This window comes from Hypanus sabinus, chromosome 14 (assembly GCF_030144855.1).
Source record: "Hypanus sabinus isolate sHypSab1 chromosome 14, sHypSab1.hap1, whole genome shotgun sequence".
In the NCBI taxonomy this organism is placed as follows: domain Eukaryota; kingdom Metazoa; phylum Chordata; class Chondrichthyes; order Myliobatiformes; family Dasyatidae; genus Hypanus; species Hypanus sabinus.
In genome coordinates, this window is record NC_082719.1 from 64,551,562 (window position 1) to 64,579,534 (window position 27,973).

Consider the following 27,973-nt stretch of genomic DNA (forward strand, 5'->3'; position numbering starts at 1 on the left):
TTCCACCCATCAAAATATTTCTCTTCTCTAAAAGTCTAAATCAGGATGAAATTCCAAAAGCTTTCTGGAGCTATATTGGGAGAGATGAGCTGAGCTGTGGAAGAGAAAGAATTTTCCCAGAACGTGAGAGTTCTGTAGACACTCCCGCCTTTCAAACATGCAACTCCGTTCCGGCAGCGCCTGCTTTACCGCCGATAGACCGGTGAGCGGCGCCCGAGAGCGCAGCAGCCGCTGGGCGAGTCCTCTTGACTCCTTACTGCGCCTTACTGCTGTGACGTCATCCCGAGCGACGGCGTGCTGTCCGCGACCGGTGGTAGTCGGTAACTGACCGGGTTCGCCGGTGGTCTGGGCTCGGTTGCTGAAGGAGGAAACGCGCGGGTTGAGAGCCGTGCGGACAAGACTGTTGGGTTCGTGTTCGGTGCTGGAGCGGCTCGTGGCGAGATGCCTAAAGTCAAGAGGGAGAAGAAGTCGCGTGGCCTCCGGGAGACCGCGGCTGCAGGTGAAGTAGGAGTCCCGGACAGGCGGGGAGGTGGGATCGTGTGGTGCTTGGCTCTGCCTGAATACGGGCTGTTACAGAAGAAGTAGATGTAAAATTAATGCCCCTCTCCAGCCAGCATAAAACTTATGCCCCTCTCCAGCCAGCGTAAAACTCATGCCCCTCTCCAGCCTGCTTAAAACTTAATTGCCCCTCGCCAGCCAGTGTAAAACTTATGCCCCTCTCCAACCAGCGAGTCGGGAACAACAGACTCTTTGCCACCTCTGTCAATCCAGCTGGCATTGTTTCCTAGCCCCGAAATATCTATGCCTGTGTCAAACTGGTTTTGTAATGTGTGTTTGGAGACAACTTATGCCTGGGCCTGGTATGCACAGATTTGTTACTAATGGTGAGGACCTGCAAGTACCTGGCGGGTGCATCTGGATGACAGACTTGAGTGGAGCACCAACACAGAGGCCGTGTACAAGAAGGGCCAGAGTCGCCTCTACTTTCCAAGGAGACTGAGGTCTTGGAGTATGCAGGCCTCTTCTTCACATGTTCTACCAATCTCTCGTCCGCAGTGGCGTGCTGGGGGAATGGCATCAACACGGTGATGACAGCTGGCTCAATAAAATAATTCTGCTCTGCTAACTTAATTTTATTCTTTCTATTTCTCTTCTAATAATGTGTGTACTTGTAATGCTACTATTACACTGTAATTTCCTGTGGGATCCATGAGTTATCTATCAAACTCTTATTCATTTCCGTCCAACATTTGTAATGGGATTGTTCCTGTAAACACTTTAATTGTACTGATAGTTTTATTGATGTAGCAAGTTTACATAGAAAATTTCCGTGCCAAATGTAGCAATAGAAAGTTAACAGCAACAGGGAAAGGTGTTTATGTTAAATATACTTGTTTGAGTCCAAGGAATTTGTTGAATGAGTACTTCTCCTTTTTCCAAATGTGAAAGCAGGACTTAAAATCTTAATTGGTTCTGCAAGTTTTAGATAATGTCATTTAAAAAAAAAACTTACTCCACACATCTCTTTCGAGCTTTCTTTATCTCTCTTAAATGCATTTCCTCTAATACTTGACATTACTGTTTGAGGAAAAATATTCTATCTGTGCTTTCCATAACTTCAGAAGCTTCTGTTAAGTTTCCCACAGCATGAACTGCTGAGTAAATAGCCCAGTTTTGTCTAACTAGTCTTTTTTTTTAGCTCATCCCCTCTAATCCAGGCAGTACACTGAATATATGAGCCATTGAAGAAAAATATACAATATGCTTTCTTTGCTGCCCTATCTACTTGTGCGTCCTCTTGCAGAGAGCAACGGACTTGGACCACAGGTCCCTCTGTACATGGTGTTAAGGGGCTGCCATTACCTGTAGATTTTCACCTCGCATTTGACCTCCCAAGGCTCACCAGCCTATAATTTCTTGAATTATCCCTATTGCCCTTCTTGAACAAACACACAATATGGCTTCTTTTCAGTTTTGGTGGTGCTAGTAATGATTGTCAAGGCGCCATCAATCTCCCCTCTGTATGTGCTGCCAAAACGACTTTCCAAGTTGCATTATCTCACAAATGTCTGAAGTAATTTTTATCTGCCACTTCCCTGCCCAACTGTCTAACAGAGTTATGTATCCTTATTTTCATGTTTTCTGCAGGTTTATTAATCAGACCATCTACTTTCTCATACATGTCACTTTATAGATTACAAACAGTCTGCTTCTGGTCTACTGAAATTCCTTTTTTTATTGCCTTCACTCCATTGTTACATTCTTGTGTCAATTCCACTACTTCTGTGATAGTTTCCCAGTTCTTTAGGCCTAACCAGTTCATCTTCAACCCAAATGTACATTCCCTCCACACTTACGTTCCTTCCTCAAACTAAGACCTAACTAGTTTTCTTTTGCCTACACATCATTCACTTGGCTGAATTTATTCTCACATTAAAACTTAAGGTATTGGAAATCTGGATCGACACACACAAAATGTTGGAGGAACTCAGTGGGTCAGGCAGTATCCCCGGAGGATTTTGGTTTAAAATATCAACTGTTCATTGTGCTCCATCGAGGCTGCCTGACTCCCTTCAGCATTTATTACGTGTTGATCCAGGGAATGAAGCAGTCTTTCCATGTAAGGCAGCAGTAGTTCCGATCTAGTGCACTACCTGTGGCGCTCATGGGGTGGCCCATCCACATCGATGAACGGAAATACAGGTTTGCTGATCATTTTGCAGAACGCCTGCACCTGTGGTCTGCAGCAGTGCCCTGCTTTTCTAATCACCTGACCCTTCAACTTATGATACTACTCCAATTCTGAACTTCATCTGTCGCCTCCTGCAATGTTAGAACAAGGAAGATCAGCACATCTTTTGGCTGGGCATGTTGGATTCTGCAACTTTAGAAAACTTGCTCTTTCTGTTTCCATAAGGAATAGCTATTTTTGCCTGCCAGCTCTCTTCCTTTTTCTATCATATGTCAGGTTAATTTGTCTGTAGTTTCTGCTTAATAAATATTTGTTGTACTGCAAGCTCTACATGCATGCTAGCTTTGGCAAAATTGGGATTTTTAAAAACTTTTTTGTGTTTATAACTTCAGTTTGGTAATGCTTTCCTTAGGTATTGTGTTCAACACTGGAATTGGACAGCATATTCTGAAGAATCCTTTAATTGTGAATAGCATCATTGACAAGGTACAATAGGCAATATGCCATATTGTTTAGTCCAATGCATATATAATTTAACATTTCCATTTCTAGGTTTTTGAATGTCTTTACATGCAATAAATGATTATTGGTACATAGAACAATAGAGCACAGGAACAGGCTTTTTGCTTCACAATGTTGTGCCAAACTAATTAAGCTAATAATGCCTAAGTAGACAAATCCCTTTTGCCTGCACATCTTCCATTTCCCTCCATTCTCTGCATACTTGTGTGCCTATCTAATAGACTTCTACACACCTCTTTTCTATCTGCCTTTACCACCAACCCTGGCAGCGTATTCTTGGCATTTACCATTTCTGTGTGTATAAACAAACATTGCCCTACATATCTCCTTAGAATTTTTCCCCCTCACCTCAACACTGGAAGGGAAAAAAAAAACAACTGCCTATGGTTTTTATAATTTTATAAACCTCTGTCCATTCTCTCCTCTTATCTCATATTTTCTGCTCAGAAAAATATCCTGGTAAACCTCTTCAGCACCCTTTCCTAAGCCTCAACAACTTTACAATGATGAATGCAACACTCTAAGCACAGCTTAACCGTGGTTTATAAGCTTCAAACATGAGAAAATCCACAGATGCTAGAAATCCAAAGCAACACACACAAGTTGCTGGAGGAATTCAGCAGGCCAGGCAGCATCTATGGAAAAGGGTAAACAGTCAGCACTTCAGGCTGAGACCCTTCATCAGGACTGGAACATGACTTCCTGACTCTTGAACTTATATACTTCAATTAATAGAGACAAGCATGCTATAAGCGTTCTTTACCACCCTGTCAACTTGTGCAACCACTTTCAGGGAGCTGGGACATGGGCCCTAAGATTCCTCTGTACATAATATTGTTGAGGGTCATAGCATTAGTGTACCAAATTACACATTTCCCTTTACATTTGATCCCCCAAAGTCAAACACTTCTTTTTATTAAAATCCTTTGTTTCCTCAAGAAACTCATTTGACCAAATCTACACTGCACAGGTCCATGCTGACTCTCCCTAATTTGGACATGCTTTTACAAATGCTGACAATCCTCTCCAATATCTTTCCTACCACTGCCTAAATCACCATCGTTTAATTTCCAGGATTATCCATATTTCCCTTCTTGAACAAAGAAACAGTATTAGCTATTCCCAACCCTCCAGGAGTACAGTTATGGCTGGAGAGGCCACAAACATTTTGATCAAGGCCCCAGCAATCTTGTCTCTTTCTTCTTTCAACGACCATTAGACCCTCAGGACTTATCCACCTTAACATTATTCAAGAGACCCAATACTACCTCTTATCTCAAAATATCCTATCTTATGAGTATGCATAACGCTCTTTTCACTGTCTTATATGCATTCTCCATGATGAATATCAACACAAAGTACCCATCTAGGATTTTGCCCAAATCCTTGGCCTCCAAACTCATGCTCTTTAGAGGTCCTACTCTAGTTATCCTCTTGCTCTTCATTTATGTATAGAATAACTTGGGAGTTAATGTCTTAGCTGCAATGTGGAATTTAAAAAAGAGAGGAAATAGAATTTATTTAACATTTTAAAATGAATTGATTTGTCATTCAGTGCTCTGCAGATCCATATTTTTAAGTACTCTTGATTGAATAACATTTATTATAGATCACTGCCATGAAGCTAACAATCCAGTTTGTGGTTTACATGACTAGTTGTCCCTCAAAGGATTTGGCAGGGCATACCTTTGAGAGAGCAACCTTGCCTCTTGTCAAAACTATGGAGTCTTTTAAGAATATTTTTATGTACATAATTAATTTAAAAAAATAATAATTAGGAAGCATAATTTATCTTTGTCTCATGATCCTTCCCGGCTTCACACTGCAAGTCGAATTCAAGAGGCACTTTTTTATTTCACTCATACCGTGGAGTTCCAGTAAGGTAAATCTCTGTACTAAATTGCAGTGACACAGAATTGTGGCAGATACCCAGCCAGCTGTCACTGATGTCTTGGATTTTCTGTTTCGACAACATACACCAGCATATCTCTGAATTTAATTTTAATGGGTGATTGGAATTTCCAACACCAACCTAGGTTTTTTTTTGAATCTACTGTCAATTTTGGATATATTAGTACAAGTCTTCATTTATTTATTCACAGATCTGGGGATTTAGGGATCATTTATTCCATTTGATATATATAGCAAATAATTGCCAAACCTCTTGAGGTGTACCTTTTAATGTTATGGTATGAATGATTTCACTTCTGAAATAAGCATCTTAAGAAATTGTGACCTCAAGACTTGGAAGGCATTTCTCATTTGAACTGAAAAACACTGTATTTTACTCATGTCCAGAAGAAGAACTTTGCAATCTTTATTTCCACTAAATTTTAACTCAATGTGTCAAGGTGATTTTGTCACCCTGCTGTTTTGTCCATAAAAGAAAATTGAAATTGTAAAGTATGTGCTCCCTGTGCTCATTTCTTTCTTCAGTCACCTACATGTTAACAAGTCAAGCCAAGTAATTAAAAGACCAGCAAAACTGTAAGCAACTGTAACATTTGGCTTATAACAAAACATTGGATTCTCTTAAAAATCATTTCCTTAAAGAGGGAGTACTTGAAGATACATATAAAGAAAATAGATTTGGTTAGTATCTGAGCACTGCTGGCCTGGTGCATAAAATAATTATCAGGGATGAAAAGAAGAAATTGTTCAGATTGCATTTAATAATACGTAGTTCATTATTTGTAACTTTTGAGTAGCTTTGCATTTGTAAGCACTTGTACTTCATCTTCGAACAGGTTAGTTTGGCAATCTGGAATATTCCAACAATACATTTAACATTATATAAAATAATTGCATAGTTTCAACAGTTTATATAGTACACGATATTATGGAATAATTTTTTAATTTTCATTTTTTGTTTCATTAAGACTGCTATTAGACCCACAGATGTCATACTGGAAGTTGGCCCTGGTACAGGTAACATGACTGTGAAGATTCTGGAAAAAGCGAAAAAGGTATGACAAGGAAAGCAGAACAATGTGCAAGCAAGCTTGCTTTATATAGAGATCAATACTTAATCACTATGGTAGATTTCTGCTTTTTTATTGCACAATATTTATTCCAGGACATTTTACTGCAGCCTTCTATATCTCTATTTTGGTTTCAAACATAGGATATGTTTGTGATTGATTACATTCACTTAAATCACTTTATTTCATTGCTCTGTTGCTTTCCTTTGCTTATAGATTTAAGGTTTTATGAATTACATATAGTATTTTTTCACACACTAACCACTTACCTATTCTAAGTTTTGCCCTTGGGCTGTTTTTTTTTTATTAGACTCCAATATTATTACTTTTTCTGTTTTTGTTTTGTGTGTGTATTAGTTAAGTGTGCTTCAATGTCCTGATCCTTTTTAAGCTTTTAAAGTTCTTGATATCTGACCATCAAGGACATATTCTTGTTTATTTTTCACAAATTAAACTAATTTCACATTTCTAGGCCAGCCTGATCTCTAATAAACATCTTCAGATTTGTTGATGTTCAATGGATTTTAGCATATTATGACAACAATAATGGTTTTGATTTTTATGTTCACTATAGGTAATTGCTTGTGAACTTGATAGCAGACTTGTTGCTGAACTACAGAAAAGAGTTCAAGGAACGTAAGTCATAGAAGTATTTTATATTACTGTACTTAAGTGCCATCATGAATCATGTGGGCGACAATCATTTACTAAAGAACTTGGATTGCAACTAATGTCGAGTTTTGTCTGCTTTTCTATTTCAAATATATTTTTATTTCTTGTGTAAATTTGTTTCAGACCTGTTGCAAATAAACTTCAAATAATGGTTGGAGATGTGCTGAAGACAGACTTGCCATTCTTTGATGCATGTGTAGCAAATTTACCATATCAGGTAATTTATTACCTTTTTATCAGAAGAGCTCTGTTCCATTACTGTTGAGGATGTACTATGGTTAAGTACTAGTTTTGATGTCTACCTTATTGCTACCAAAAGTTGCAGTGCCAGCTTAGATTAGTGAAGATCAGACATGGTGTAGGCAGTAAGTTTTACTTATAAATTAAGTTTATTGACAGGTCAGAAATATTTTGGTAAGTGGGGGGAATGTTCTTGGCAACTGATGGGTGAATGTAATCCATGAGGTTATGTTCTGGAACCACTTCTGTTTGCTTTAAATCAATGATGCATACATTTCTGGTTGCCCCATTATAGAAAGGATGTCGAGGCTTTGGAGAATGTGCAAAAGAGGCTGCCTGAAAGATGCTTGTATTAGATGGCATGTGCTATAATGAAAGGTCATACAAATGTGGTTTGTTTTCTCTGGAGCAGTGTAGGCTGATGGGAGATCGGATAGAGGTTTTCAAGATTATGAGAGGCATAGACAGAGTAACAGAAAATATCTCTTTACCAGGGTTGACATTTCTAATATCCAAGGGCATGCATTTAAGGTGAAAAGGGACAATTTCAAAGGAGATGTCAGGGTAAGTTTTTTTTTTCCAGAGAAAGTGGTGGGTGCCTGGAATATCCAGTTTATGGTGGTGGTAGAGACAGAATATAGAAAGGAATTGTTAAGAGACATTTAGATAGGCATACGGTTGTGAGGAAAATGAAGGGATATGGACGATGTGCAGGTAGAACAGGTTAGTTTAGCTGGCTATTTGATAATTAGCTTGACACAACATTGTGGGTTGAAAGGCCTTTTCCTGTGTTATATGCTATTATGTTATACATAATACTAAATGAGACTAAGTCCAGTTTTCTAGATCATCTCAAGGTAGGTCATAGAGCAATAGAGAATGGATAAAGGACCTTCAGGCCATCCAGTCTAAGCTGACTTTGATGCCAGCCCAGCTAGACCCAATTTCTTGTTCAGCTTGTATATCTCTATACACCACTCCTCCAAGCCCCTTTCCAAATACTACTATTTAATCTGCCTTAACCATTTCCTCTGACTGCTCCTCAAATCCATTTCAAATCTGCCATCTGTCCTTGAAACCATGCCCCCTGGTTTAAGACTCACCTACTCTGTGGAAAAGACTTAAAATCCACCTTGGCTATGCCTCCCACAATTTTAGACATATTTTTATCAGGTCTTCCCTTATTCGCCGACATATCTCAGTGATAAAAAACCGGAATCTATGCACATGTACTCTCAGATCCCTTAGTTCCATTACCTTGCCATTCATAGGACATCCCACTCTGTAAAATTTACTTTTTTTCCAAAAGTTATTTTTCCAGACAGCATCACCTATATAGTTACCTATATTGAAGTCCATTTGCCACTCTTTGGTCCATTTCCCAACTGATCAAGTTCCCCTATAATCTGTGATAACCACCGTCACTACCAGCAATGTCTCATAATTTTGTGTCATCTTCAAACTTACTGATCAAGCCAGATGCATTCACATCCAATAACAAGTGTCCTAACACTAATCCCTGTGGCATAACACTAGTCACCAGATTCCATTCCAAAAAAACAACCTTCAGCTACCACTCAAGCCAATTTTGAATACACCTAACCAGATACCTATGGATTCCATTGGACCTAACCTTCCATTCCAGCCTATATGCAAGACCTTGTCAAAGGCATTGCTGAAGTCCAAATATACATCATCTGCTGCCTTATCCTCATCTATCTTTTGATTACCTCTTTGGGAAATAAAAACAAAAATGAACACCAGGTATGGCTTTCCATGCACAAAGCCATTCTGACTCCAAATGAAACTCTTATCTCTCCAAATGCTGGTGGATCTTGTCCCTCAGAGTTCCAGTAACTTCCCCACTTCTGTTTTCAGGTTGACTAGTCTTAGTTACCTGGTTTGTTTTTGCTACCCTTAAACAATGGAACACCTAGTTTTTGGGAACATCTCCAGTGATTTATGAGAAAATATCTTAAAAATAATAGAATTATAGTCACAAGAGCCAAAGGCTCCCTAACTACTCCACCTCAATTACTTGCTCTGCCTCGTTTCCTAAGAGTAGATAATACCAAGTACGGCCCTCTATATACTGACTCAGAGAACCTTCCTGGGCACATTTCACAAATTCCACCCCTTGCATCTAAATTACACCCATAAGGTTTCCCTGAGTGATCTCCCAAGAATGTCATCTGCAAGCACTACTCTTACATCCGCTTTATCAAAAGGGCATCATCCCTTGATCATATACCTGTACCTCTGTCTCACCTTTTAACTGTGGTATCTGTATCCTGCCCTTCTCTTGAGCACATTTCTGCCATGGCTATAACATCTCAGTTCTCAGAGCCAATCCAGGCTCTGAGGTTTTAAGCCTGGTGCATTGAAATAAGTGTAGTTTAACTGGTTATTGCTTTCCTTCCCTTAATGGTAACAAGGAAGGATGAGCTTATTTTTGCTCACCAGGGAATATTGTGACATGATTTGACAGATGTTTAGAAGTATCAAGTCACATAGATGTTTCAGACCATTCCTGTGTTTTGAGGGGATTGGGAATACAAGCACAAGTATTATAATTGATGGGAGAGTTTTAAAACAAAGAACCAGAGATTGTTGCTTAAAATGCAAACACGAGGAAATCTGCAGATGCTGGAAATTCAGAGAGCACACACAAAATGCTGGTGGAACACAGCAGGCCAGGCAGCATCTATAAGGAGAAGCACTGTCGACGTTTCAGGCCGAGACCCTTCATCAGGACTAACTGAAGGGAAAGGTACTAAGAGATTTGAAAGTAGTGGGGGGAGGGAGAAATGTGAAATGATAGGAGAAGACCGGAGGGGGTGAGATGAAGCTAAGAGCTGGAAAGGTGATTGGCAAAAGTGATACAGAGCTGGAGAAGGGAAAGGATCATGGGACGGGAGGCCTTGGGAGAAAGAAAGGGGGAGGGGAGCACCAGAGGGAGATGGAGGACAGGCAGAGTGACTTTCAAATCTCTTAGTATCTTTCCCTTCAGTTAGTCCTGACAAAGGGCCTCGGCCCAAAACGTCAACAGTGCTTCTCCTTATAGATGCTGCCTGGCCTGCTGTGTTACACTAGCATTTTGTGTGTGTTGTTTATTGCTTAAAATGAATCCTTTTTTTTGTATTGTAATTATAGGTCAAAACGTTTTTATTAGTGCAGTTAAGTAGCTTTGAGCAAGGTAATCTTACATGGCTTAAATAACATCCACATTAGGAAAACATACAGCAGAAGTTGCTTTGCAAGTGATAAAGACGTAGATGCATTGGCTTGATTATATGCTATGAAAAGTTAATCAGAGTAATGTTTTCATTGGACTAGTTTGTATATTTTGGAAAGGAAATAATGCATTTAGTTTTTGCAGAAAATGAGTTGTAACTTGATTTATTATAATGTTTACAGATCTCCTCACCATTTGTTTTTAAACTACTGCTGCACAGACCATTCTTCAGGTGCGCCCTTTTCAGCATTATTTTATAAAATGAAAATACTGGATTATTAGGATACTAGAGGTGTGAAAGGAAAATAGGATAAACCGCAAAGTGAAAATGGGGGGGGGAAGGAATACTGGTATTGCTGGAAATCTAAATGACTGATGCAGATAGAGAAATAAGTTACCCAAAATTGTAGAGTTCAATATTGAGTCTAGAAGGCTGCAACATGCCCAGACGGATAACAAGATAGCATTCCTCAAGCTTGCATTAGGCTTGACTCTAACGTTGAGGAGACCACAGGCTAATCTATCAGAATGGGATGCTGAAGTAAAGTGGCAGACAGGCAAAAGAAAAATCTGGGTTTCTCTTGTGGTCTGAGATTGTCAGAGATACAGAGATTGTCCACAAAGCAGTCATCAATCTGCATTTGGTTTCTTTAATGCTGACCACAACTTGCACAAGCAGTTTCTATCTATCTATCTGGTACCTAAAATACACAAGCAGGACTACCTTGGCAGACCTATTGTCTCAATCTGTTCTTGTTACTCCTTTCTACACTATGGAATCCTTCTCTTGTAGTCCATTTCCTTCCATCTTACATCCTTTATACTTCTGATGCCCTGTGCCATGTTTACCATTTTCAATTCCCTGTTTTCAAGAGGTTTTGGACCATGAATATGTCGTCCCTTTATACCTTCAACCCCTGTCAGGATGGCCTGAGGGCACACCATGTTTTTCTTGAGCAGAGACCCAACACCCCAACAGCTTCTCCATTCAATAGGTTTTCTGCGATTTCCACCACCTGCAATTCTCCTCCGCAAACACTTATGCTAAATTTGTTTCTGTATGGAACAGCTTCTCCAACACCATTTACATTTTCCAGATGAAGCATGTAGCTATCAGCACAGGCATGTGCCCAAAGCTGTGCCTGCCACTTTGTGGGATGTATGGAACAATTTTTGTTTCAGTTTTTACCCCATCTGCCTGTTCAGCATTTTTTGGGTACGTTGATGTCTGCATTGGTGCTGCTTTTTGTACATGCTGAAATCGACAATTACATCACTTTGGCTGTTGATTTCTACCTTACCCTCTCTTTTAAATGGTCAGTCTCTAAACATTTCCTTTCCTTTCCACTGTGTTTTTCTCAGGAGATATGCTAGCTACTAAGATCTGTTACAGGTATACCAACCTCCAATGCTAACCCAATGACTACTCATTCCATCCTGCCTTCTCTGAGGACCCCATTCTCTCAATTTCTCCATCGCTGTCATAACAGATCAAGAATAGTATTCCTTGGTCCTTGTCTTCCACCCCAACGGTTTCCCCATTCAGTAGATTTTCTGCAATTTCCACCACCTGCAAAGAGATTCTGCCACCAGATACTCCTTCCCCTATTTCAGCATTTTGCTATTCCGTTGGGCATTCCCCAGTCCGGCATTCCATTTCCACTAACCACTCCTGTTACGGCACTTTCCTTGCAACTGCAGGTGATGCAACGCACATCCTTTCACCTCATCCCTTCCCACCATGTATGAGCAGATAGTCTTCCAAATGAAGTTAGTTACTGCCTGTTAAGTTGCTGGCATCTCTGTCCTTGGCTTTCTTCTCTATTATACCTCAGGTGTGATTCAGGGTCCTCATTTCTGCCTCTGGTACAACTCCAAGTTGTTTTTTGGTCTCCCGCATTTCCTCCACCCTTCGGAGGTCCAGTGAAGTGCTGTCTTGATGATGGAGTTGGCCTCTCTTCTCATCACGTGCCCAATCCACCTTCAGTATTTCCCCATGATGATTGTAGCCATATCCTCTAGATGACACTGAAGGCGTGGGGAATGGTTGGAGATCTTTCTTGGCCAGAAAATACGGAGGACCTTCCAGAGGCTCATGGTGCGGAATGATGACAGCCTCGGCAAGGTTGCTCTCTGTCACTTGTGTGCCAGCACTCTGACCTGTACAAGAGTATGGACAGAACACAGCTGTGAATGCTGTACCTGGTTGATCCCCATATGCTGTTCATTGATCTGAAGACACTTCCAACTTTGCTGAGTCTGTACTGCATGTCATCATTGGTCCCACCATCTTGCCAAATGATGCTGCCAAGATAGGTGAATCTACCAGAGCTGGGCAAGTGGATGTCATATGCCTTGCCGGGAGGAGGAGACTCTACATTGAAGGTCATGGTCTCAGTCTCTCTGGCTGACTCTGAGTCCACCCTGTCCACCAAAGGGACACAGGCGCTGATTTTTCTCCTGCATGTGCTGATGTGTATGTGATAGTAATGTGAGGTCATCCACAAACTCAAGGTCTTCTAAAGTAGGTATGCAGTCCATCTTATGCCTCTCTGTCTGTCTTTCTTTGTTTGCCTCATAACCCAATCACCAGGTTAAATAATATCGCCGACATCACACAGCCTTGCCTGCATCCTGTCTTGACTTCAAAGCTCAAATTGCAGCCCCCAGTTGTGCAGGTAAAATTAGCATAGAAACTCTGAATAAGATGGACAGTTTCGTAAGGGATCCCGTATGATCTGAGAATTCCCCGGAGACCCTTCCTGTGGATGCTAACAAAGGCCTCTTTAAGGTCTACGAAATTCAGATACATTTCTCTCTGCCATGCTGTGCACTGTTCTATGATGGTATGTAGCATGAAGATCTGGTCAACACAGCCTCTTTCTCCTGAAACCGGCTTGCTCAAGCACACTTTGATTGCATCTGTAATCCATTGGATGATAACTTTGGTGATAATCTTCCTGGGCACTGACAGAAGTATGATGCCACGCCAGTTGTTGCAATCATTTGGTACTCCTTTCTTTGGGGATCCTAACAGTAACTCCCTCTGTCCAGTCCTAGGGTACTTGTCCCCATTCCCAGATTATAGTAAATAGTGGTGCAGGATGGCTGCTGCAACTTTTGGTTCAGCTTTTGAATAGTTTGGGGTTCATATTGCCATGTGCTAGAGCTTTGCTTTTTTTTTATGATTTAATTGCGGCAACAGTCTCTTGGGTGTGATGATGCCAAGGTTCTCTGTTGCCTCTTGTATGTCAGGAGTTCTTCTGATGTTTGTCTATTCAGTAATTCTCTGAAATACTCTGTTCATCAGGTTCTTGCTCTTTCTCAGTTGTTAAACAAAGGACCGTTCTTATCTCTCACATGACTGCTGGTTCTGGCCTGGAACTTTCTGCATACCATTTGTGAACTTTGTATATATTTCTCTGACCACCTTGATTGGCTGCTGCTTTGGCCTCCTGGAAGGTCTTCCATGTAGATTTTCTTATCCTTTCTTCTAAGTCTCTTTCTTATTAGCTTCAGTGTATGCTTTTTGAAGTTTCACCTTAATTTGTATTGATTTTGCATCTAACACTTTCTTTTTAATTTTCTGTCCTTCTAAGGCTGTCCATGTTTCCTGCTGTATCCATTCTTTCTTCTTCTTTCTGGCTCTGTATCCTAGACAAGTCTCACTGCTTTCCACATTGTGTCAATCCTGTCTTCTGACACATCCTCATCAAGGTCTGGATTTTTTTCTTGTGCTTCAGTTTTGTCACTGTTACAACAGGGTGATGATCACTTCCTGTATCTGTTCCTCTCTTCACCTTTGCATCCTGTACCATTCATCATTAAATAGTCAATCTGGTTCTTGTCTTGTCCATTGGGTGAGCACCAGATCAGTTTTTGGATTTCACAGTGTGGACAGAGGGTCCCTACTATGACCAGATTGTTCATGACACAGAATTCCAGCAGTCTTTCTATTCATCGCTCCACATCAATGCATGCCCATGTCAATGATTATGTCATAGTGTGATGTTAACTCTACCTCCAATTGCAGTTGTTCATATGAAGATGTCCATTTCTTCGATGTCACTATCATTAGTTGGAGCATAGCACTGAATCACAGTCATGTTCACCTGCTTCTCTTTCAGGCTGACTCTCATCAGCCTACTGTTGATTGGCTTCCACTCCAACAACCTCTCAATGCCTTCCTTCAAAATGACAGCTATGCCATTATGATGCGGACCATCTTCCCTTCCTTAATTTAAAACCAGTAGCTGCCTTTAGTCAGTCAGACCCTGCCTACCTGCTTTCACTGAGGTCCAGTATATGTTAGTTGTAACAACACATTTCTGCAGTTATTTGTGCTAGCTTGCCTGTGTTGTATCTGGTTCACACATTCCAAAAAACAATTTTGATATTGGTCTTAGCGGTGTTCAGGGCTTCCTTCAGCATGCCAATAGTTTCCTCTTGGTTTTCACTACTGTCAATCATGCAAATCCCAAGTGGAGACTCAGGAATACTGTCGCACACAGATAGAGAAGGATTTTTCATTGCTCTTTCTGTAACAATTATTTTTTGACCAGTCACTTCCAAGTGAAGCAGAGATTCTATTGCACTTCCAATCTAGTATATTTGGTGTTCACAATGTAGCCTCCTATATTGGGGAAAACTAAATACAACTTGGTCAATTGCTTGTTGGAACTCCTGTATTTAGTATTTAGTCTGCAGGGCTGAATTTTCCATTGCCTGCCACTTTAACTTCTCATCTACTCCCACACATGTCTATCAGTTTGATCTCCTATACTGTTAAAGAGGCTTAATGCAAGTTTAAGGAACGTACTATATTTTCTGTTTGAACATGTTGTAGCCTTCTGGATTTGCTACTGATTTCTACAATTTTGGATAATTATATTTCTCTATCTATATCAGAATGTGGAATTGGATACAATAGGGTCTTTTAAGAGCCTCTTAGATCAGTACATGGAGCTTAGAAAAATAGAGGGCTATGGGTAACCCCAGGTAATTTCTAATATAAGTACATGTTCGGCACAGTATTGTGGGCCGAAGGGCCTGTATTGTGCTGTAGGTTTTCTATGTTTCTATGATCACCCCCACACCCACTTTACCCACGAACAGCATTTTTGGATTCTATATTTCTATATCAGTTTCTATATTCATATTTCTATTTCCTATGTTTCTATATCAGTCACCTATAAATGATACGGTGGCATGCAAAAGTTTGGGCACCCCTGGTCAAAATTTCTGTTACTGTGAATAGTTAAGTGAGTAGACAATGAACTGATCTCCAAAAGTCATAAAATTAAAGATGAAACATTCTTTTCAACATTTTAAGCAAGATTAGTGTGTTATTTTTGTTCTGTACAATTTGAGAGTGAGAAGAAAAGGAAAGGAGCACCATGCAAAAGTTTGGGCACCCTAAGAGATTTGAGCTCTCAGATAACTTTTACCCAGGTCTCATACATTAAAGAGCTTGTTAGGGCTATGGCTTGTTCACAAGCATCATTAGGAAAGGCCAGGTGATGCAAATTTCAAAGCTTTATAAATACCCTGACTCCTCAAACCTTGTCCCAACAATCAGCAGCCATGGGCTCCTCTAAGCAGCTGCCTAGCACTCTGAAAATTAAAATAAATGATGCCCACAAAGCAGGAGAAGGCTAAAAGAAGATATCAAAGTATTTTCAGGTAGTCGTTTCCTCAGTTCATAATGTAATTAAGAAATGGCAGTTAATAGGAACGGTGGAGGTCAAGTTGAGATCTGGAAGACCAAGAAAACTTTCTGAGAGAACTGCTGGTAGGATTGCTAGAAAGATAAAAACCCTCATTTGCCTGCAAAAGACCTTCAGGAAGATTTTGCAGACTCTGGAGCGGTGGTGCACTGTTCTACTGTGCAGCGACACCTGCACAAATATGACCTTCATGGAAGAGTCATCAGAAGAAAACTTTTCCTGCATCCTCACCACAATATTCAGCGTCCCGAAGTTTGCAAAGGAACATCTAAACAAGCCTGATGCTTTTGGAAACAAGTCCTGAAGACTGGTGAAGTTAAAATATAACTTTTTGGCCACAATGAGTAAAGGTATGTTTGGAGAAAAAAGGGTGCAGAATTTCATGAAAAGAACACCTCTCCAACTGTTAAGCATGGGGGTGGATCGATCATGCTCTGGGCTTGTATTGCACCCAGTAGCACGGTGAACATTTCACTGGTAGAGGGAAAAATGAATTTAATTAAATACCAGCTAATTCTGGAAGCAAACATCACACCATCTGTGAAAAAAAGCTGAAGATGAAAAGAGAATAGCTTCTACAACAAGATAATGATCCTAAACACACCTGAAAATCCACAATGGACTACCTCAAGAGGCACAAGCTGAAGGTTTTGCCATGACCCACACAGTTACCTGACCTAAACATCGTTGAAAATCTGTGGATAGACCCCAAAAGAGCAGTGCATGCAAGACAGCCCAGGAATCTCAAAGCCTTTTGCAAGGAAGAATGTGCGAAAATCCTCCAAACAAGAATTGAAAGAATCTTATCTGGCTACAGAAAGCGTTTACAAGCTGTGATACTTGCCAAAGGGGGTGTTACTAAGTACTGACCATGCAGGGTGCCTGAACTTTTGCTTTGGGCCCTTTTCCTTTTTTGTGATTTTGAAACTGTAAAAGATGGAAATAAAAAAGTAATCTTGCTTGAAGTATTAAAGTAATGTGTCATCTTTAACTTTGTGTCTTTTGGAAATCAGGTCATCTTTTACTCGCTTAGCTATTCACAGTAACAGAAATTTTGACTAGAGGTGCCCAAGCTTTTGCATGCCACTGTAACTACCTCGGGCCTGTGTGTCCTTTCTCACCCTATTTTGTATTTCTTGAGAGTGGAGGGCATATATGTCAGTCTAACCTGTGAAGTGTGTCTTCCTGCTCTGCTTTTCGTCACTCCTTCATTTTTTTTTCTCCATTCCTTTGTTTCTGTTCATTTGCCTATGTCTCAATCTCTGTTACCATTCGCTCATTGACAAGATCAACATCAGAGACATCCCCCACCCCTCCAGCACCCACCCTGCAGTTTAACAAACTTTTGTTTCCTTCCCAGTTCTGATGAAGAGTCTTCAATCTAAAACATGAGCTCTCCTTTCCCACACATGTAGTCTGATCTGCTTAATATTTACAGCATTTTGTTTCTATTTTGGGCAAAAATTATCTGCCCTAAAGCAGTTAGCATAAAGATACAAATAGATATTTGAAGATATGTTGATAATTTTAGGGTGAGCTTGATAAAAGGTGGAGGGGAAGGGGTAATGTCAGTGCTCCGTACTACATTGCTTCTGTGGATGACTTTTGTACTATTAACAACTGTTTAAAAAGGTCAAGTTTGATAGGTCCTCTTTCAATAAAACTGAGCAGAAGGAGGTGTTGCAGTCATTGAAGTGGTAAGTAGGTCTTGTTTTTATTTACGTTGATAATGAATTGATGCATTTCTATTTACAGGTGTGCAGTATTAATGTTCCAACGTGAATTTGCTCTTCGACTTGTTGCAAAGCCAGGAGATAAGCTATACTGCAGGCTCTCAATCAACACACAACTACTTGCACGTGTTGACCATCTAATGAAGGTTACGATCAGAATTATTGTACTCAGGTGTTTGTTACTTGATGTATGGATATGTTTAATATGCCAAATCAGGACAATATTTTGTATTTGCACTGTGATTCCCTTCCATCACTTATCTATTACCGTTACCATATTTTCTTATAAACTGTGCGGTTAGTTTTTAATCCAGTTCCTGTCAGACATGATTGGATATTTTCAGTGGAGATGTACAGTATCCTGGTATTGTCAGCAAATTTCATTCTTTTTAAGCTTGTGTTCTTTTTACACTGTACATCAAGTGTTACTCAGGTATTTGCATCAGCTGACAGCTCTGTGAATTTCCAACCAGAGCCACATGAGGTCCTCTAATTAACATCCCTTCCAAAAGTAGTGCATACGTGCAGCATTTCTACCATTCATTGGTAATGTGCTGCAGTTTTGAAATTAAGTGTTTACATTATTTGAAGCAGCAATAGACTTTGTGACTAGTTCAAAGAACAGTGCTACCAAGTGAATCCTAGGGTGTTATACTTCAGTTGTACAAAGCTACAAAATCACTTGCAAGTTAATATCATTTTTTCTTTGTCTAGGTTGGAAGAAACAACTTCAAGCCTCCACCTAAAGTAGAATCAAGTGTGGTTAGGATAGAACCAAAGAATCCACCGCCACCAGTTAACTTCCAGGTGAAATTTGATTCGTATATTTTACATGTTGTATATTCAATGATCTACTAATACAGTGCCTTGAAAAAGTATTTTGCCCCCACAACTGTTTTCTGATTGTATTGTCTGGTTTTCTAAATTTAAAATACATTGAAGCAGTATTTTTTGAACTAATCTATAAAACATTGTGCATCATGTTAAGTCGAAAGAAACATTCCAAAACCTGTCAACAATTTACTAAAAATTAAAAACCAAAATAGGGGCTGAAAAGGTATTGATCCCCTTTGTTGATTACTGCACTAACTTTCCTCAAGTGCAATACTATATATTACCTTACCAACTCACTTAATTTGTTGATGTAGGAATTTGGAGGATCACCTGAATAAATACCCCTGTCTGTAAGGTCCAACAGCATGGTATATTTTCAATAAACAAAACCCAAAATGAAGACAAAAGACATGGAGTTCAATGCAGACCATCATGAAAAAGTGTTAAAATAGGAAAGCACAGCCACACTGTCTAGGCCACCCTTCTAAACTTAGTCACTGGCGAAGAATGGCATTTGTAAGAGCGACTACAGTGATGCCCACAGTCACTCTGAGGGAGCTGCATAAGTAAGTGGCTGCAACTAGAGATGAAGTTCATTGCTCCACAATCTCTAAGCCCTTGCACAGCAAGTGTATTTATAGAAGAATGCCAAGGAAGAAGCCTTGGCTAAAAGAAGCATATCTTTCTCTGTAAAGACTTTGCAACATATCACTGAGAAGATACTGTAAAGTTGTGGAAGAAGGTCTTGTGGTCAAATGAGACTAAATGGAACTTTATGGTCTTAACACTAAGTGGTATGTGTGGATCAGCCACTTAACACCATCCCTACTGTAAAGTGTGGTGGAGATAGCATCATGCTATGGGGATGATTTTCAGCAGCAGGGACTGGAAATCTGGTCAGGATTGATGGAAGATGAATACTGCTACATAGAGTCATTGAGAAGTACCACACAGAAACAAGCCCCTTTGGCCCATCTAGTCCATGCCAAAACCAATTAAACTGCCTACTGACCCTTTGAGTGAAGAAGTTTCCCCTCATGTTCCCCTTAAACTTCTCACCTTTCACCATTAAGCTATAACCTCTGGTTGTAGTCTCATCCAATCTCAGTGGAAAAAGCCTGCATCCATTTACCCTATCTATACCCTTCACAATTTTGTATACCTTTATCAGATCTTATCTCTGTTTTTCTACGTTTTAAAGAATACAATCCTAACCTATTCAATCTTTCCTTATAACTCTGGTCCTCCAGATTTGGCAACATCCTTGTAAATTTTCTCTGCACTCTTTCAACCTTGTTTGTCTCTTTCCTGTAGGTAGATGACCAAAATTACAGACAATACTCCAAATCAGGCCTCAGCAACGTCTGATACAGCTCCAATATACCATCCCATCTTCTGTACTTAATACATTGAATTATAAAGGGCAATGTGCCAAAAGCTTTCTTTAGGACCCTATCTACCTGTGACACCACTTACAACTAATTGTGTACTTGTATTCCCAGATCCCTTTTGCTCTATCACACTCCTCAGTGCCTTACTGTTCACTTTGTAAGACCTACCCTGGTTGGTCCTACTGGTGCAAAATTTCACAATTCTCTGCATTAAATTCCATCTGTGATTTTTCAGCCCATTTTCCCAGCTGATGCAGATCCCGCTGCAAACCATCTCGCTGTTCACTACACCCCCAATCTCGGTGTCACTTGAAAATTTGCTGCTCCAATTAACCATATTATCATCCAGATCATTGTTATAGATGACAAACAATAAAGGACCTAGCATCAGTTCCTAGAGCACATCACTAGTCACAGGCCTCCAGTCAGATAGGCAACCATCTACCACTCTCTGGCTTCTCCCACAAAGCCAATGTGTAACCAAATTTACTACCTCGTCCTGAATGCTGAGCGACTGAACCTTCTTGACCGGCCTCCCATGTGGGACCTTGTCAAATGTCTCACTGTAGTCCATGCAGACAACATCCACTTAACTGGTAACTTCCTCAAAAATCTCTTAAGATTGGTTAGTCATGACCTACCATGCATGCTGAATATCCTTAGTCCATGCCTATCCAAAAACTTACATATCCTGTCCCTTAGAATGCCTTCCAATAAACTTCCCACAACTGCTGTCAGATTCACCAGCCTAAATTTCCTTGTTTCTGTTTGGAGCCTTTTTTAAACTGTGGTACATTGGCTATCTTCCAATCCTCTGGTACCTTTCCTGATGCTAAGAATGTTTTAAATACCTCTCCTAGGGCCCTGGCAATTTCTGCATTTGCCTCCCAGTGTCTGAGAGAACACCTTATCAGGCCCTGGGAATGTATCCAGCCTGATTTGCCTCAGGGTAGCAAATACCTTCTCTTCTGTAATCTGTACAGGATCCATGAAGTTGATTCTGCTTTGCCTCACTTAGGTACACTCATTATCCATCTCCCAAATAAATACAGATGCCAAGAATTAATTTAAGATTTTCCCCATCTGTTTTGGCTCCACCCATGGATTATCTTCCTGGTATTCCAGAGGACCTATTTTGTCGCTAGCAATCCTTTTGCTCTTAACCTACTTGTAGAATATCTTGGGATTCTCCTTCATCTTGTCTGCTGAAGCAACTTCATGCCTTAGTTTAGCCTTCCTGATTTCTTTCTAAGTATTCTCTTGAGAGATCCTGGATAAAATACTTGCTAACTTAAACTGGCAAGGAAGTTTATCTTTCAGCAAGACAATGACCCAAAGCACACTGCCAGAGCAACTATGGGGTGGCTTCAAATGAAGAAAATTGATGTCCTTTTGTGACCCAATCGAACATCTCAGGCAAGATCTCAAAGTTGCTGTCCACAAGTGCTCCCCAACTAACCTGGCACAGCTTGAGCAATTTAACAAAGAGGATTGGGCAAATCTTGCTCCCTCATGTTGTGCAAAGCTAATAGAGACATATCCAAAAAGACTACTGGCTGTAATAGTTACAAAAGGTGTTAAGTACAAAAGGAGATGAATAGGTGAAACTGGGAGGGGGGGTGAAGTAAAGAGCTGGGAATTTGATAGGTGAAAGAGATACAGGGCTGGAAGAAGGAGAATAGGAGAGGACTGAAGGCCATGGAGGAAAGAAAAGGGAGGGGGAGCACCAGAGGGAGGTGATGGGCAGGCAAAGAGATAAGGTGAGAGAGGGAAAAGGGGATGGGGAAAGGCGAGGGAGGGGGGGAGCATTACCAGAAGTTCAAGAAATCAATATTCAAGCCATCAGGTTGGAGGCTACCTAGACAGAAATACAAGGTGTTTTTCCTCCAAACTGAGTGTGGCTTCTTCGTGACAGAGGCCATGTGTTTCACCGATCACCTTCTGTTTCTCCCTCCCCTCCCCCCACCTTTTAAATCTACTCCTCATCTTTTTTTTTCTGCTGAAGGGTTTCGGTCCAAAACGTCAACTGTCCTTTTTTCCATAGATGCCGCCTAGCCTGCTGAGTTCCTCCAGCATTTCAGAATTTGAATCAGGTTTATCACTGCCATGTGACGTGAAATTTGTTAATTTAGCAGCAACAGTTCAATGCAATACATAATCTAGCAGAGAAAAAAAATAAGTAATCAATTGTGTATATTGAATAGCTTTTAAAAAGAGCAAAAACAGAAATACTGTATTTTTTTTTAAAAAAAAAGGTGAAGTCGTGTCCACAAAGATTCAGTGTCCATTTAGGAATCAGATGGCAGAGGGGAAGGAGCTGTTCCTGAATCGCTGAGTGTGTGCCTTCAGTGTTTCAACAGCTAACAAAGTTCTGCTTCCAGTTTTGTCAGTTGTCAAGTTTTTCATTGTTTCCGATTGCAATCAGAAATGCAATTATCAAAAATTAAATGACTATTATTAAACATGTATAAATATTAAATCAACTAAAAACACTTGAAAATGTAATTAGAACAATATTTTAAAAAGTGGGCCTAATTTTCCCATTCAAATGAATAGGATCATGAATCCTGTACACAGAACTCTCTGGAGGGTACTGCAACGGAGCATGGGCTTTCACTGTCAGAGCTTGGCTTGAGAGGTCAGAACTTGCATGTTCACAGAGGAATCTTTAATCTTTCAGAGTAGTGAAGAATGTGTAGGATTGTCATGTATTTCCCAGCAAAATCTGGACCATTATTTAATCCTGTTTTTTAAAAAGTTATTTTGAGCGATTGGGCTGTTTAATCATATTGTTGATAGGACAACACAAATTGCTGTTCACCCTCCTGTTGGGGAAAATCAGCAAAAGATTTATTGCCAAAAATAACCCAGTGTTGAAACTACACATCTGAGGAAAGCAGTTCCATACCACTATTACATAGTATACCAATATTCACTATCAATGTTACATGTAAGTAAAATGGCAGACTAAATAAATTTTTAAATTTGTGTGAAATTTTTTCTCCAATGTGCAAGATTGATTTAAATAATTTGCTTTTTAGCTCATTAGCTCTGATCATTTTATTGCCACAATGTAAGCAATGCAACAGGAACTGTAAGGATGGATTTGTAAAAATTTAGCTCAAGTTCTGACTGTAGTACCGCTTTCTGGTTTTGCTAGCCCTTTGCTCACTTACAATGATATGACTTTTTTTTTCCACAATTGGTGGGACCTTTCCATGCAGATTGGTTATCATCAGGAATTCAGTTGGTAGGAAGAATGTTCTTAAACATATCCCTTCTATCTTATGAATTGCAGCATTTATCATTGGGGCATATTTATCTTCTGGTGTTTATTAATGCAAAACCTCAATATTTCGTATGGCTTCCATCGTGTGAAATTGTATTGTGATTTAGATGAGTAATGAATGGTTCCTCTGAGCCAGTAGGTTTGATAATTCTAAGATTACTTGTGAGAAAATTATTACCTTCCAATTCGTAAATCTTCCTTTTATTCAATACTAGGAATGGGATGGTCTGGTTAGGATAGCATTTGTGAGAAAAAACAAGACTCTAGCTGCAGCTTTTAAGTAAGTATTTTGATAATTTGAATTTCTTTTGAAGGGGAAAATAACACTTTGCTTATATATTGTAATAAAAGCAATGTACAAGCAGATTTCATAAAAATTGTTTTGTTCATAATTTTTGTTTTCAGTTTTCTTAGTTAATATACTTGATTGCTTGTTCATCTACATTCAGTTTGATGCTTCAAAGAAACTTGGTCTGTTAAAATTTATCTGTGTTTACTGATAGATCCAGTGCAGTTGAACAGTTGCTGGAAAAAAATTACAGAATACACTCTTCTTTGCATAATGTTGTAAGTATAAAAGTTGTATTTTGGTTTTGGTATACAATTGCCATAATATAGTTAATTAATGCTATAAAATAATTTTCAGACGTTTTAAACTAATGTGAGCAATTACAAAATCTGTTCATATAATAGTTAATTCTATAGGCTATTATCTTGTCCATTTCTGTCCTACAAGTCTTAGTATGGACAAAACCAACCCAATTATTGTGTGTGCTTGTCAAGAATCACTATTAACAAAAACCAAAATCCATCTTGAAAATGAACATGTCCGATATAAAACAATTACTTTAAAGGTTATGTACAAATCCCAACAGTTAAAGCTTTAAATATAGAATACACACTCATTGTTCAGATTACTGTTTGCTGTAGGAAATTCCAGAAAACTTTAATATTACTGAAAAAATCCAGAAAATCCTAGAAGAAACTGGATGCAGTGAAAAACGGGCTCGAACAATGGACATAGATGACTTCATGAGGTAACAGGAAATTACTAAATTTGGCATGATTATAAATATGCATGGGCTTCATCCTCTTAATTCATAGCAATTTTGCCTTCCTTCTCAGACCAAGTAACGTACAATTATTTGAGATACCTGAGTAAATGAGTAACATCTGCCCATTGGTATAGAATACAGTGGATTCTGGTTAATTGGGGGAGCCGTTCATTTGGGGCAACTCTTAAAGAACAAAAACTAGTTGAGAAAATTGCCGGAATTTCCTTTAATATTTGGAACATTTATGCTGCTTAATTGGGGCAGATTTGCCAAACAGGTTCTAAGTAGCATCATTCACACGCACTTGAGTGGTTGTTAAGACATGCTTATTGCAAAGTTTTTAAGTGTCATTTGTGTTCAAAAAGCAGGTAGTTGGTGAGAAATAAGCAGTAAGACATTCTGAGCTGTTTGCTCAATGCGGTTTCAGGCATTCAGGCTTGGAGATGCCAGAAATGACTGGGAGTGAAAATGAAATGTCACTACTTCAAGTTAGCATCTAAGAATTTGAAGGTATCAACAGTCACACAATACAATGAAAATTCTTTGATAACATTGTATGAAGGCAGTCCATTTTCTGCACCAGGTATCTCAGAATCAGGTTTATTATCACTGGCATGTGACGTAAAATTTGTTAACTTAGCAGCAGCAGTTCAATGCAATGCATAATTTTTTGTTTGTTGCATAGACTGGATGAATTCTTCTGTTGATGACTACAAGGAACTAATAGTTTTATAGTACTATTGATAGTGTTCTAATTTGTTCTGTATTTACTTTAACTACATAAGTCGTTACTGAGTTTGTCTTTTTCTATACCTTTTTTTAAAACTATTTCCATGAAACTTTGGCTTATCAGGGTAGCTGCTTAATTGGGCCAAAAATGCACCGGTCCTAATGAGTCCCAGTTAACTGCAATCCACTGTATTTGGAAGAATTTTTTAATTGTGTTACAGAATTTTAGAAGATGACAGCATGGGAACCAAACCCATGTTTTGTATTTTTTTTGTTGGTCTGGAGGTTCTGTTAACTTTTGTGGTTATGCTTTAATAGAATATCAACTGCATTTTGTACATTTTTATAGTTTTGATGTGTGTAAATTCAGTTCTGAATTTGTAATTCTTAAGTTTTAATATTTAGAAATGTGTTTTCTATTTACTACTATTGATTGCAGTAAATTTGTTTTCTAAAAAGTTCACATTTCTTGTACTTAAACTTACATAAAATACTCTCCGAGAGAGAGAAATGTAGAGAAACAATTTCATTCCACTCAGGTCATGTTTCTGTTTTCTTCTGCAGTTTGCTTCATGGTTTCAATTCGCATGGAATCCACTTCTCATGAGAGTATTTTCTGCAACTTGACTGTTTGCTAGATAGTTTCTATTTTTTGTTACAGTATTGAGATTTACAATCATTTGGGAGTTTTAGATTAAGTAAAACTGAAGCTTCCTTTGTACATTACTGCAGCTTAATGTAAGTTTGCACAGGTATGCCCAGTTCTGGAAGTAGATATATAATATCTGAACAATATTAACATGGAACATATGCTAATTTTAAATTTGTATATTTGTATGTATTTTATAATAGCTTGTCATGTGTAGTAAGGTAGCAAAATAATTTCAAAACTTAAGTTTAAAGAAAAACTAATTTCTTGTGGCACTTTTCCATAACTGTAATAGTCCCACTGGTATTTGTTGTATTTCTTTCAAATCCAAGAATGCAATTCTAGATTTGGGTTAAGGAATAAAGTTGGGCAACTTGGTATAGCAGATAAGTTGATGATCAATGGATTTATTGTAGTTATGGAAGAGTAACTAAGCAAATGGCTCTTAACCTGTAGGGATATAATTTGACCAATGAAAGCAGTGAGAAACCAAAGAATATTGGAAATAAATGCAAGAATCGCCCATTTCAGAAGCTATGCCTTGTAGGAATATATTACTAGATTGGCCAGGGCAACAACATTCTGAGCATTGAACTCCATTCACAACTGTTTAACACTTGGTATGGTCTAAAAAGGAATTCTATGAAGTTGAAAACCAGGAAGCAGGCCTGACACTTTGTACACAGATGTTAAGACTGCACAAGATTTAATTAAGGCTTGGGCCATTATTTTGGCTACAGCTAAGATATTATTACGCCATGATAGGGATAATGAGGGCATAATTGGAACGATTGAGAGCCAGATTTGCAGTACATCTTGAGTGGATTTGTGGACGTGCGAAAACTAGAGAATTTTAGAAAATATAATTTAGTTGAAAACAAAATGAAAGCCTTGGACAACTTTTATTTCCTTTTAAAGTTGATCAATCTATGAATGATTATGGTGGTGTTGTGAAATTGGATACCAGTCAATAGCAGAGATAGGAACATCCATTTGTTTAAAATGTACAGGTCATTCCCAGGTTAAGTGCCTGACTTGTGAACAGACCCTAAATAAAGAGCTTTTATAATAAACACAAATATATACATTCATTCCTATCAAATGGCAGAACTAGTTTTCTTTCTTGCCCTCCTTCCCCTATCTTATGTGGTTTTGATGCCATTTATTACACTTCTGTGGAAGTGTGGTCTGTATAGTGATTGGATGGTGTATTTTCCAACCTGGGTTCAAAGTTAGCTTGTGCACACCTGTAAAAACATAATGATTGTTACATAGAGATGGCCTGTAAACCACAAAGCCACATGCTTGTTTGCTGGCATGGATACACTGCCCAGTGACATCTTTGTAAATTACTTTTGATTCTACCATATTCAATTATGGAAGTACTAACGAATACAACATGGTGATAAGCACAAATTGATAAGTTCAACTGAACAAGTTCACTAACTCACACGCAGAAGTGGTAATCACATTCTTCTCAAATCCTCAAATTACTTTCCTTCTACACACCACGATTGTTATTGTGTGTGACAAGCCAACTTGTGAATTCTAAATTTCAACAAGTTTTTAAACTGAAGATCTGATGCTTAAGTTGTCAATGTAAACTTGTGTAATTGATGAAATTTGATAGAATTGGGAGCTTTGAAATAAAAATTTTAACTTGCTAGTTCTGTATCTTAACTGACCATTCCAATTACAAATCAAACATCTGCAATATTAACTGCAATTATTTTCCATCATCATTAGTCCAACCTGAGCATTTCTAGTTTCTGTTTAATTGCGCATAGGCTATCAGTCAGTTGGTTTCATCAACAGATGTTCCTTTTGTTGTCTCATCCATCTCTCTGCCAACCCCTCTGTAGCTTAATACTGACATTTTTTTTTGCTCTTCCCCAATTCTAATGAATTGCCTGTAATTTAAAATGTTAACTATTTCTCTTGCCTGCTCTCAGCCTATCTCCAGTATTTTGTATTTTTTTTTATAGTGCCTTTAAAATTGTCTACTGCAATATTTGACAGACAATTGTTTGTTTTGATCTGCTGGATATCTTTCTGATTAAAATTTAGGTACCTATGGCAATTTTCATTTGATGCCTTGAGTTTGTCTCCAGAAGGAATAATGGCAGCTCAGGAATACAATGTGACAAGAGGCGTGAACGTACAAGAAGGAAAATACATTTGTTTTCCCAAGCCAAAGTCTACATCAGCAATAAATGATGACCAAT

The 27,973-nt window shown here is 39.0% G+C and overlaps 1 protein-coding gene across 1 annotated transcript; it reads left to right on the forward strand.

Moving 5' to 3' along the window:
- Positions 1–262: 262 nt before the first annotated feature.
- On the forward strand, positions 263–27,962 carry dimt1l (DIM1 dimethyladenosine transferase 1-like (S. cerevisiae)). Its single transcript, XM_059989335.1, has 12 exons — positions 263–499; positions 3,105–3,178; positions 6,094–6,180; positions 6,770–6,831; positions 6,991–7,084; positions 10,525–10,574; positions 17,824–17,947; positions 18,516–18,608; positions 23,531–23,595; positions 23,819–23,882; positions 24,246–24,352; positions 25,664–27,962. The coding sequence occupies exons 1-12, from the start codon at positions 442–444 to the stop codon at positions 25,704–25,706; spliced, it is 921 nt and encodes a 306-aa protein (XP_059845318.1). The 5' UTR covers positions 263–441; the 3' UTR covers positions 25,707–27,962.
- The last annotated feature ends 11 nt before the right edge of the window (positions 27,963–27,973 follow it).